General features: G+C 46.0%; 1 protein-coding gene across 1 annotated transcript in view; it reads left to right on the forward strand.

The window, feature by feature from the left end:
• LOC147698978 (uncharacterized) overlaps window positions 1-13002 on the forward strand; it is a 154775-nt gene that overhangs the window by 84815 nt on the left and 56958 nt on the right. The window contains exon 10 of the mRNA XM_086935574.1: window positions 2069-2152. Coding sequence (XP_086791700.1) covers window positions 2069-2152 — 84 coding nt within the window. The remainder of the gene's footprint in view (window positions 1-2068; window positions 2153-13002) is intronic.

Raw genomic sequence — 13002 nt, forward strand, 5'->3', positions numbered from 1 at the left:
CATTTACAACGCATACCATTACATTGCATGTATGGTAAGTATTGGATAGTGTAGGGGTAACAATTACTATTCTAACTCCAGGGGGTGCAACAGTAGGGTAAGTATTGGATAGTGTAGGGGTAAAAATTACTATTCTAACTCCAGGGGGTGCAACAGTAGGGTAAGTGTTGGATAGTGTAGGTATGCATTGTAATGACTGCGTTGTAATGACATGCGTTGTAGTGGTATGCTTTGTAGTGACATGCGTTGTAATGGTTGCGTTGTAATGGTATGCGTTGTAATGGATGTTGCGTTGTAAAAGTTTCGTTGTAAAGGTAGTGCGTTGTAAAAGTTGCGTTGTAAGTGTTGTTTCCCGCGTCACAGGCAGTGTGGGCAGTTAGTTTCGTCAAAGAGTGTTCATTCATGAGTGATTGATTGGGGGCAGGCTCTGTGCCTTGGAGAAAGTGATGTATTATCATGGTCATTCAGTCAAGAGTGAGCTTTTAAAAGAAATAATTAAAGCAAGATGCTAGTCACTTTTCTACTGGCAGGTGTGAGACTTTGCTCTTGCTTGCTAACTTCATAAAACTCAGAGGAAAGGGTGTGAAGGAAGTCACAGTACACAGCAAAAGAGGCCAGCAGGTTGATTAAAAAAGTGGGCAAGTAGAAAGATGGATCAGAATTGTTTGTTGTGACCTTTAAGATTTTAGAGTTGAAAAATGTCATGAAGCCTTCTTAGGATTTTGCACCACAAGGCAAATTTATAAAGATTTGCAAAGTAATCAACTTACAGAAACTCTTCAGTTTGTTTCCCTATTGTGTAGTTGCTTAATTTATCAGATTTGTATTTTAAGCCTTTTCCGCCCTTCTTGTCTGCTATATAACAGCCCCTTGTCTTATTCGTTTGTCAGTCCTACTCCATTTACATTCCAACTAGATATTTTTTTTTCCGTTGCTGAGATTATTGTTTTGTCATTTATTTGTGGTTTTATTACCTGTTTCTTTTACTTTTGTGGTGTTGCACCACTGTAGTGTGTATTTGTTACACACTGAAGGGGAGGTCCTTAATACATGATGGTCTCAGCTATTTTGATCTCTTTAAATATGGTGGTCTTTGAGTGCGGGGTCTCTGTCGGTGAGTTTTGCCATCATGGATTTGGAAATCTGCAGGTGTGGAGGCATTGCTGGATTAGTTAGTAAAGAGGTATGTGGAGGCACATGGGTTGTTGTGTGTTTTTTCAAAGGTTGTCTGAATTCTAAATCTCCTGTTTTTCTACCAAGCTTTTGGTTTATCCCTTTAAGGCAAAAAGAACATTTGATTGACAGAATGCTGAACAAAGTCAAATATTCACCCCAGTACAAAGATCTGGGCCGAAATCAATCGGTTTTTTTGCTCCCCATGCCATTTCAGTTGAAACCCAGCCATATACAAATCAGTCTAGACCCTGCTCCTCATGGGTACAGTCCAGCCCGAATTGCACGGGCTAGGCCCTCCCTTGACAGGAAACAGGCATCCTGGGACCAGTTTCAGGGTATCAAACCTCACCAGCCAGGCTAGCTCGACACCAGTGGCATTGAGAGCACAGGACCCACGTCAGGGCATACCCGTCCCACTCAGGGTGACAAATGCAAAAAGAACAATTGATGGACAGAATGCTGAACCATGTGAAACATTCACCTCTGTATGCCACTAGATTCAAGCTAGTCTGTCTGATATGGGGTGATACACCAAAATCGGTCCCAGGATGCTTGTTTCTGGTCCAGGGAGGACCTGCCTGGCAGTTCGGGCTGGACTGTTCCCAGGGGAGCAGGGTCAAAACTGATTGCCATATGGTTGGGATCTTTTAATGTGGGGAGTGGTTGAAAAGTTTCAGCACACCGTCCATCATCTTGTTGTGTTTGCTATGTTGTCCCTGTAAGGGTCCATTGGTTCCTGTGTAGTTCTTGACCTAAATCAATATCACAAAGTGAGCGAGTCATTACTACTCAAAGTTCTGCAATCTAGCCTGATTTAGAGTTCCACTTCTTGGGTTTCTCCTAGTGTCGGGTGCACTGAAATGTAATAATGCATTCTGTTTTTGTATTCCAGGTCTTTGTCCATTGGCTATTGGGACAGATGGAGGAGGATCTGTCCGGATTCCGTCGTCTTTCTGTGGCGTCGTGGGACTGAAAAGTAAGTGTTCTTTGATAGTACGTGATCAATTATGTTTTAGGCATTGGCAGGGAAGACGACCCCACTTTCAAAAACAGAAAACCCATACACCTGTGCTACTGCTAAGTTCAGCTCACATCTCTTCGTTTATGTGGTTCTCCTTAACTGTTCAGATCCAATTATATTTGCAAAACACGTACACCTGGATTTATTTGAATATTCCTTTAAAGAGGAGAGACATTCAAAAGCAAAACATATTGGGCCTAACTCACAAAAGGAACTTGCACTTTTAAGTAATCTACACTTTTTGTTTATTCCCAAAATGTGAGTGTAAATATTAAACCCCCCCGCGAAAAATGCAGTAAGCCCAGCACCACATGTGGACAATAATTGGTACTGCAAAGCCCTCTTCCTCAAGCGCTCTCGATCGTAACGAGAAACCCACGTTTGACTGTGAAAGACCGGGATCTCCCCTCTTTGATATCCCAGAGCTGGATGATTCGCTCTTGATCTCCGTCCCGTATGCTCTCAAGTTGATGTTGTGCAGACTTTTACTTCCCGCTTGTGTTCCTTGTTCATGTTTATCGTCCACATTTTCTTTTTGGTGCATATCTGTATTTGCTGTGAAGCGCTCTAATACCCTCGGGTCCAGCTAGCGCTATACAAAACTTCAATAAAAAAATAAAAAATAAAAAAATACTGCAGCTCCCTCCCATAGAAAATGATGGAGGTAAGGTATGAAAAAAAATCCCATAGGAAATAATATTACATTATTTAAAATAGTTAAAAATATAATTTAATGTTAAATACAATCTCAAAAATAGCGCGTATTTATTTAATTATAACATTTTAATATATGTTTTTAATACAAACATTAATGTATCAATGTTTTATTAAGATATAGCCACATTCTTTTTATTCAACTCTTTACATCACTTATAATAATTAATGCATAATAAAAAAATATTCTTTAGGTGTGAATGTATTTTTTAATTTGAACTAAAGAAAAAAAATATTTACATTAATTCAAGATTTATTTCGAAATTAAGTTATTAGTGTTTTAGCATTTGTTTATTTCGTTCTACATTTAAAAGAAATGCATACAATTTGTGTACATTAATATTTCATATAAAAATATTTTAACAATTTATTTTATAGTCCAATATATATATTTTTTAATGTTCCTCTTACTTCATCATCAGAGAGCTCTGCCCCATGCAGATGAAATTTTCTGCCACTGAAAATCCATCTATATATCTAGTCGTTTTTTCCTCGGGGGATGACAGGTGTGACATTCATTATGATAAAAACCCAAAATAGACAAAGTCAGCCTGAGGAAAACAAGGCTGTTAAAATTGTATTGTGGAGAAACATTATCAGGAGGAAATACCTTTTATATTCAAATCTGAAGATTTTTAACGACAAAGTATATCAGGACCGTCTTTTAATCTTGGGCCTAATTCATGGGTCCCTGGTTTGAAGTCAGTGTCAGATATTTAAACAAAAAACCTTTTTACAAATCATAAAACATTAGGACTTATAAGAAGAAATATATTTAAAACAAGCATTTGCAATGCAATAGGTCTTGCATTAGGAAAGTTTGAGCTATTGGTATTGTAAATGACATTTTTTTTATTTATGTGTTGGTTTTGAAAATAGCGAAATTAATAGCTTTGTCATTTACAATGCTAATAGTTATAACTTTCGCAAATGTGACACCTATAGCGTTCATGGTGATGGAGGTGATGGATGTGGTGGGCATGGTGGTGGTGGTGGAGGTGGGTGTGATGGTGGTGGACATGGTGGTGGTGGTGGAGGTGGGTGTGATGGTGGTGGACATGGTGTTGGTGGGCGTAGTGGTGGTGGACGTACTGGTGGTTGACGTACTGGTGTTGAATGTGGTGCTGGTGGACGTGGTGGATGTGGTGGTGGACGTGGTGGTGGTGGACGTGGTGGTGATGGATGTGGTGGTAGACGTGGTGGTGGTGGTGGACGTGGTGGTGGTGGACGTGGTGGTGGTGGAAGCGGTGGTGGTGGACGTGGTGGTGGTGGACGTGGTGGTGGTGGACATGATGGTGGTGGACGTGGTGGAGGACGTGGTGGTGGTGGACGTGGTGGTGGTGGATGTGGTGGTGTTGGATGTGGTGGTTTTGGTGGTGGACATAGTGGTCGTGGTGGACGCGGTGGTGGTGGATGTATTGGTGGATGTGGTGGAGGATGTGGTGGACGTGGTGGGTGTAGTGGTGGAAGTGGTGGTGGTGTGGACGTGGTGGTGGTGGACGTGGTGGTGGACATGGTAGTGGTGGACATGATGGTGGTGGTGGATGTGGTGGTGGTGGTTGTGGACGTGGTGGTGGCAGACGTGGTGGCAGACGTGGTGGCGGACGTGGTGGCGGACGTGGTGGCGGACGTGGTGGCGGACGTGGTGGCGGACGTGGTGGCGGACGTGGTGGTGGACGTGGTGGTGGACGTGGTGGTGGACGTGGTGGTGGACGTGGTGGTGGACGTGGTGGTGGTGGACTAGGTGGTGGACATGGTGGTGGTGGACGTAGTGGTGGTGAACGTAGTGGTGGTGAACGCCGTGGTGGAGGACGTGGTGGTTGTGGACGAGGTGGTTTTGGACGAGGTGGTGGTGGACGAGGTGGTGGTGAACATGGTGGTGGTGGACATGGTGGTGGTGGTGGTGGTGGTGGTGGTGGTGGACGTGGTGGTGGACGTGGTGGTGGACGTGGTGGTGGACGTGGTGGTGGTGGTGGACGTGGTGGTGGTGGTGGACGTGGACGTGGTGGTGGTGGTGGACGTGGTGGTGGTGGTGGACGTGGTGGTGGTGGTGGTGGACGTGGTGGTGGTGGTGGTGGACGTGGTGGTGGTGGTGGACATGGTGGTGGTGGTGGACATGGTGGTGGTGGTGGACATGGTGGTGGTGGTGGACATGGTGGTGGTGGTGGACATGGTGGTGGTGGTAGTGGTGGTGGTGGACGTGGTGGTGGTGGACGTGGTAGTTGTGGACGTGGTGGTGGACAGGGTGGTGGACAACATGGTGGTGGTGGCAAAAGAGAACAGGGAGTTAGAGAATGAGGCGGTGTAACAGAGCAGTAGATTAGTATGGGAGAATAGAAGAGAAAAGGGAATTAGAGAAGGAGGTGGGTGGAAGAGAGCATCAGATCAGCACAACAAAAGAGAACAGGGAGTTAAAGAAGGAGGTGGGGTGGGGGAGAGCAGCAGATCAGGAGAAGAGAAGAGAACAGGGAGTTAGAGAAGGAGGTGAGGTGGAAGAGAGCAGCAGATTAGCCCAGCAGAAGAGAACAGTGAGTTAAAGAAGTAGGTGGGGTGGAATAGAATAGCAGATCAGCGCAGGATAAGAGAGCAGGGAGTCACAGAAGGAGGCGGTGTAAAAAAACAGTAGATCAGTAGAGCAGTAGAGAATAGGGAGTTAGAGAAGGAGGCGGATGGAAGAGAGCAGCCGATCAGCACGGGAGAACAGAACATGGAGTTAAAGAAGGAGGTGGGGTGGAAGAGAACAGCAGATCAGCACGAGAGAAGAGAAAAGGGAGTTAGAGAAGGAGGCGGGTGAAAAAGAACAGCAGCTCAGCACAGGAGAAAAAACAGTTAAAGGAGGAGGCGGGGTGGAAGAGAACAGCAGATTAGCACATAAGAAGAGAACAGGGAGTTAAGTAAGGAAGCGGGTGGAAGAGAACAACATTAGCACAGGAGAAGAGAACAGTGAGTTAGAGAAGGGGCGGGGTGAAAGAGAACAGCAGTTTAGCACAGGAGAAGAGAAAAGGAAGTTTGAGAAGGAGGCGGGTGAAAGAGAACAGCAGATCAGCACAGGAGAAGAGAAAAGGGAGTTAAAGAAGGAGGCGGGTGAAAGAGAACAGCAGATCAGCTCGGGAGAAAAAAACTGGGAGTTAGAGAAGTAGGCGGATGGAAGATAGTGTAAAGATTATCACAGCAGAAGAGAACAGGGAGTTAGTGAATGATGCTGAAGGAAGAGAGCAGCATATCTGCATGTGAGAAGAGAACATGGAGTTAAAGGAGGAGGTGGGGTGGAAGAGAGGAGCAGATCAGCACAGGAGAAGAGAAGCTAACCGGGATTTAAAGAAGGATTTGGGGTGGACGAGAGCAGCAGATCAGCACAGGAAAAGAGAAGAGACCAGGGAGTTAAAGAAGGAGGTGGGATGGATGAGAGCAGCAGATCAGCACAGGAGAAGAGAAAAGAACTGGGACTAGAGAAGAAGGCAGTTGGAAGAGAGCATCAGTTCCGCTCGGGAGAAGAGAAGAGACTAGGGAGTTGGAGAAGGAGGCGGGTGGCAGAGAGCAGCATAACATCACAGCAGAAGAGAACATGGAGGTAAAGAAGGAGGCGGGTGGAAGAGAGCAGCAGATCAGCACAGGATAAGAGAACCGGAAGTTAAAAAGGATGCAGGGTGGAAGAGAACAGCAGATCGGCACAGGAGAAGAGACCATGGAGTTAGTGAAAGAGGCGGGTGGAAGAGAATAGCATTTTAGCACAGGAGAAGAACACAGTGAGTTAAAGAAGGAGGCGGGTGGAAGAGAGCAGCAGATTAGCACAGGAGAAGAGAACATTGAGTTAGAGAAGGAGGTAGAGTGGAAGAGAGCAGCAAATCAGCATGGGAGAAGAGAAGAGAACAGGGAGTTAGAGAAGGAGGTGGGTGGAAGAGAACAGCAGATCAGCACGAGAGAAGAGAAAAGGGAGTTAGAGAAGGAGATGGGTGAAAGAGAACAGCAGTTCAGCACGGGAGAAGAGAACAGGGAGTTAGAGAAGGAGGTGGGTGGAAGAGAACAGCAGTTCAGCACGGGAGAAGAGAACAGGGAGTTAGAGAAGGAGGTGGGTGGAAGAGAACAGCAGTTCAGCACGGGAGAAGAGAACAGGGAGTTAGAGAAGGAGGTGGGTGGAAGAGAACAGCAGTTCAGCACGAGAGAAGAGAAAAGGGAGTTAGAGAAGGAGGCGGGTGAAAGAGAACAGCAGCTCAGCACAGTAGAAAAAACAGTTAAAGAAGAAGGCGGGGTGGAAGAGAACAGCAGATTAGCACATGATAAGAGAACAGGGAGTTAGTGAAAGAGGCGGGTGGAAGAGAACAGCATTTTAGCACAGGAGAAGAACACAGTGAGTTAAAGAAGGAGGCGGGTGGAAGAGAGCAGCAGATTAGCACAGGAGAAGAGAACAGGGAGTTAGAGAAGGAGGTAGAGTGGAAGAGAGCAGCAGATCAGCATGGGAGAAGAGAAGAGAAGAGAACAGGGAGAAAGGAGCAGATCAGCACAGCAGAAGAGAACAGGGAGTTAAAGAAGGATTTGGGGTGGAAGAGAGCAGTAGATCCGCACAGGATAAGAGAACAGGGAGTTAAAAAGGATGCGTGTGGAAGAGAACAGCAGATCGGCACAGGAGAAGATAACAGTGAGTTAAAGAAGGAGGCGGGGTGGAAGAGAGCAGCAGTTTAGCGCAGGAGAAGAAAACAGTGAGTTAAAGAAGGAGGCGGGTGGAGGAGAGCAGCAGATTAGCACAGGAGAAGAGAACAGTGAGTTAGAGAAGGACGTGGGTGGAAGAGAGCAGCAGATTAGCACATGAGAAGAGAACAGTGAGTTAGAGAAGGAGGCAGAGTGGAAGAGAGCAGCAGATCAGCACGGGAGAAGAGAACAGTGAGTTAGAGAAGGAGGTGGGTGGAAGAGATGAGCAAATCAGCACAGCAGAAGAGAACAGGGAGTTTAAGAAGGAGGTGGGGTGGAAGAGAGCAGCAGATCAGCACAGGAGAAGAGAACAGTGAGTTAGAGAAGGATGCAATGTGAAAGAGAGCAGCTGATCAGCATAAGATAACAAGGTGTTAAAGAAGGAGGTGGGATGGAAGAGAGCAGCAGGTCAGCAGAGGGCTAAAAGAAGAGAACAGGAAATTAAAGAAGGAGGTGGGTGGAAGAGAGCAGCAGATCAGCACAGCATAAGAGAACAGGGAGTTACAGAAGGAGGTTGGTGGAAGAGAGCAGCAGATTAGCACAGTCAAAGAGAACATGGAGTTAAAGAAGGAGGTGGTGTTAAAGAGAGCAGCAGGACGGGAGAAGAGAACAGGGAGGTAGAGAAGGAGGCGGGTTGAAGAGAGCTGCAGATCAGCTCTGGAGAAGAGAAGTGAACAGGGAGTTAGAGAAGTAGGTGGGTGGAAGAGAGCAGCAGATAAGCACAGGAGAATACAACAGGGAGTTTGAGAAAGGCGAGTGGAAGAGAACAGCAGATTAGCACAGGAGAAGAGAACAGGGAGTTAGAGAAGGAGGTAGAGTGGAAGAGAGCAGCAGATCAGCATGGGAGAAGAGAAGAGAACAGGGAATAAGAGAAGGAGGTGGGTGGAAGATAGGAGCAGATCAGCACATGAGAAGAGAAGAGAACATGGAGTTAGAGAAGGAGGCAGGGTAGAAGAGATCATCAGTTCTGCACGGGAGAAGAGAAGAGAACAGGGAGTTAAAGAAGGAGGTCGGGTGGAAGAGAGCAGCAGATCAGCACAGCAGAAGAGAACAGGGAGTTAAAGAAGGAGGTCGGGTGGAAGAGAGCAGCAGATCAGCAAAGGAGAAGAGAATAGAATAGGGAGTTAGAGAAGGAGGTGTGGTGAAAGTGAGCATCAGATCAGCAGAAGTTAACAGGGAGTTAAAATGCAATGCAATATGTTTCTCATTTGGAAAGTTTGAGCTATTGCTATTGTAAATGACCAATTTTATTTTAATGTTTTGTTGTGGAAAATAGTGAAAATAATTGCTTTGTCATTTACAACGCTAATAGTTATAACTTTTGCAAATGTGACACCTATAGCATTTGTAATGCAATATGTGTTGTATTTATGTGACTTACATGCATTGATAGTACAAACACTGGTTTGGATTTGGAGGGTGGAGTTGGATTTGGAGGGTGGAGGGTGGATTTGTGGGTGGATTTGGAGGGTGGAGTAGGAGGGTGGAGCTGGAGTTTGCTTTTGATTTGGAGAGTGGAGTTGGAGGATGTACTTGGAGGGTGGAGTTGGCTTTTGATTTGGAGGGTGGAGTTGGAAGTGGAGGGTGGAGTTGGAGGGTGTTTCTGGATTTGGGAGTTGAAGGGTGGAGTTGGATTTGGGAGTTGGAGCCTGGGATTTGCACTATTATGAGTGAAAACGAGTTAAAGACAAAACGCCACCACACCGAAATGTATATATGAAAAAGAAGAATATGTGTATGAAAAGGAGGAAGGAACGGGTGCCTGCTATCGTCCGAAAGGTGGTACCCCGTGCAATAGTACTAGTGCCCAAGAAAAAGCTACTGTCCAATTACACAAAAAAACTAACCTCCACAATTCAAGTGTACTCTAACCCCTGCGTAGGGTAGAGAAAATGTGCATGATAATCTTTCTGAAAAAATGAACGAAAGAAAATGAAACTACTGGCAAGTATAGTGTATTTCAACACCATGCTACGTGAAATATTCCTTACCAGGAGAAATATGCCGTAGCTGCCACAATAATAACCCAATGTTCCACAGGAGTAGTTAAGCACAACCCTACAAATATAATATGTAAATGTAAAACCATTCTGGAAATTGTACAGCATACATGTCTGGTCAGAAGGCCTGGTTCTAGTAATCTTCTTAATGAGTTACATATCCTTCTATTTGAAATAATTTACTATCCTCTTTCTGACAGTTTTGAAAATAAAGTCTGTTAGGGATATCCTAAAAGAAAACATTTAGTTGACTTAATTTGCAGCGCGACTTCGTTTCAAAGTTGTAAGCACCAGAGCAAAGAAAGAAACGCTGAAGCTGTTGCTGTGGAAATCCATGTTTTGTCTTCAAAATGCAAGAGTGCCTTGAATCATTTATAATGAAGAGGTTTGTGTGTGGGGATATCATCGTGGAAGGGGGAAGGGTTGGGTCGTTCCGGCTAATGGCAGAGTATACATTTGATATTTATGGAAGATATACTGGTCTGAGGCAATTTCTCTCTACTTGTGCAAGTATTCCCTCAACTGGGATGTTGTTTTCACTTCATAAATCAAGCAGCCTGAGCAGTTGGCGATAGCCAGATGGAAAAAAGATGAAAAGTGTGCTAGCTGCAGCTGACAGATAACTCCTGACTGACTCACTGTGCAAGTTGAACATAAACATTGCAATGTTTAAAGAGGGAGTCATGGGTGACTGTTTCGATGATTAGAGCCCCGAGTGTGTCAATACAAGAACTGGAGCTGTGGCCCAGCTTTAATGGAAATGCTCTAATGAACTATTGGCTTTTCACGATGACGCGAAGAATCACGTTTAAATATAAGCGAGTTACAGAGTGAAAGAGCAAAAGGACGGACTTCAAAGAGTAAACCGAGAGGGTGAAAGGGTAGACAAATAAAGAGGACCAGTGTTAAACTCTAAATCGCCGATAGAGTGTCAAAAACATGAAGGAAGGACCGTAGAGAGTTCCCGATCTGAAACAAAACTTTATTTGGCAAACATGCGAGTAACCAAGCCGGTGGCTATATGTATGCAGTGTTCATCTCGAAACAGAAGCGGATAAAGTCGCAATAGAATAAGAAACAAGCTCTCAGCATTGCTTGGGGGAGGAAACGGGGGCGGGGGGGACGGGAGCAGCAACCTTTGATGTCTGTAAGAGAGACAAATGTTGGTGTGCCAGGCTTCCTTTCAAGTCGGGTGGGGGCGGCGGGGAGCAGGGGTTGCGAGCATATGGGGTGTGAATGAGAAGTGAGGCCAAGCGCGTGCTGGCGTAGCGTCACGGTTGATTACCTCACATGCATTGGGGACAATCCTCGCTGGTTTCAAGAGTTTGTTTTGCCTACTATACTCTCGCAGAACAACGCATGCGCGTTGGTTCAGCGAGACCTAAAAAGGGAGAGTAGGCTAAATCAAAAACACAGGTTCCAGTATTCTTTTTTGTTTTGTTTCTGTCTGCCATGACTTAGAAAGAAAAGAATTAAAGGAAGAAAAAACTAATGGAAGAAGCGAGCAAAAAAGGAGCAGATAATTAATAAATCAATACATATGACGTGGGAAGGAAATGCTGCTAGAGGGACAAAAGGGGTGGTGATGGACGGAGCATCTGAATCAATCAAACACTCACACCCAGTCAAAAGATCTGGGTTTAATCCATCACCGTTCTTTAGCCCACTCTGCCACCCCAGTTCAGACATGGCTATATGCAAATCAGTCTGACCCTGTGCCTCATGGGAACAGTCCAGCCCGAACTGCCAAGCCATGTCTTACCTGGATCGGAAACAAGCTTCTGAGGACCGGTTTCTGGCATTCCAGCCGTCTTCAGCCCGGCTTGCTTGAATCCAGTGGCAAAGTGAGCAAGGGACTCACGTCTGAGCATACCCTGCCATAGGTATGGCGGCCAAAGGCGGTACAAAAGGGGGTGGTGATGGACGGAGCATCCGAGTCAATCAAACACTCACACCCAGTCAAAAGATCTGGGTTTAATCCATCACCGTTCTTTAGCCCACTCTGCCACCCCAGTTCAGACATGGCTATATGCAAATCAGTCTGACCCTGTGCCTCATGGGAACAGTCCAGCCCGAACTGCTAAGCCATGTCTTCCCTGGACCGGAAACAGCTTCCGAGGACCGGTTTCTGGCATTCCAGCCGTCTTCAGCCCGGCTTGCTTGAATCCAGTGGCAAAGTAAGCAAGGGACTCACGTCTGAGCATACCCTGCCACACTTATGGTGGCCAAAAGCGGTACAAAAGGGGGTGGTGATGCAATCAAACACTCACACCCAGTCAAAAGATCAGGATTTAATCCATCATCGTTCTTTAGCCCACTCTGCCACCCCAGTTCAGACATGGCTATGTGCAAATCAGTCTGACCCTGTGCCTCATGGAAACAGTCCAGCCCGAACTGCCAAGCCATGTCTTCCCTGGATCGGAAGCAAGCTTCCGAGGGCCGGTTTCTGGCATACCAGCCATCTTCAGCCCAGCCAGAAACCGGTCCTCGGAAGCTTGTTTCCGGTCCAGGGAAAACATGGCTTGGCAGATCGGGCTGGACTGTTCCCATGAGGCACAGGGTCAGACTGATTTGCATATAGCCATGTCTGAACTTGGGTGGCAGAGTGGGCTAAAGAACTGTGATGGATTAAACCCAGATCTTTTGACTGGGTGTGAGTGTTTGATTGATTCAGATGCTCCGTCCATCACCACCCCCTTTTATACCGCTTTTGGCCACCATAGGTGTGGCAGGGTATGCTCAGATGTGAGTCCCTTGCTCACTTTGCCACTGGATTCCAGCAAGTCGGGCTGAAGACGGCTGGAATGCCAGAAACCGGTCCTCGGAAGCTTGTTTCCGGTCCAGGGAAGACATTGCTTGGCAGTTCGGGCTGGACTGTTCCCATGAGGCACAGGGTCAGACTGATTTGCATATAGCCATGTCTGAACTGGGGTGGCAGAGTGGGCTAAAGAACGGTGATGGATTAAACCCAGATCTTTTGACTGGGTGTGAATGTTTGATTGAATCAGATGCTCCGTCCATCGCCACCCCCTTTTATACCGCTAGAGGGACAAAGGCAGGAAAAACTGAAAAAAAATATAGGAACAAGAAGGGCATTGTGGGGAAGAAGGGGGAGGTATTTTAAAAAGAAAAAAAGGTAAAGAGAGAATGGGGGTTGTTCAGTAAGGTTCAGGAAGAATCCCTGCTTTAAAAAAAAAGGAAAACATTACCACAGTGGAGGTATGGGGTGAGGGAGGAGGAGGTTATACGAGCAGAAGGGCACTAAATACTCTGGGCTGTGGGGTGGAGGATGGGATAGTGGGTCCCCCTCCCGTCCTTTAGCAAAGGAAAGGGTGAAAACAACAAAAATCCAACCTGGAAGAAACATTTTTCACCAAGAAAGGCTTTCATCCGCTTGATATCATC

This window comes from Lissotriton vulgaris, chromosome 8 (assembly GCF_964263255.1).
Source record: "Lissotriton vulgaris chromosome 8, aLisVul1.2, whole genome shotgun sequence".
Classification (NCBI taxonomy): domain Eukaryota; kingdom Metazoa; phylum Chordata; class Amphibia; order Caudata; family Salamandridae; genus Lissotriton; species Lissotriton vulgaris.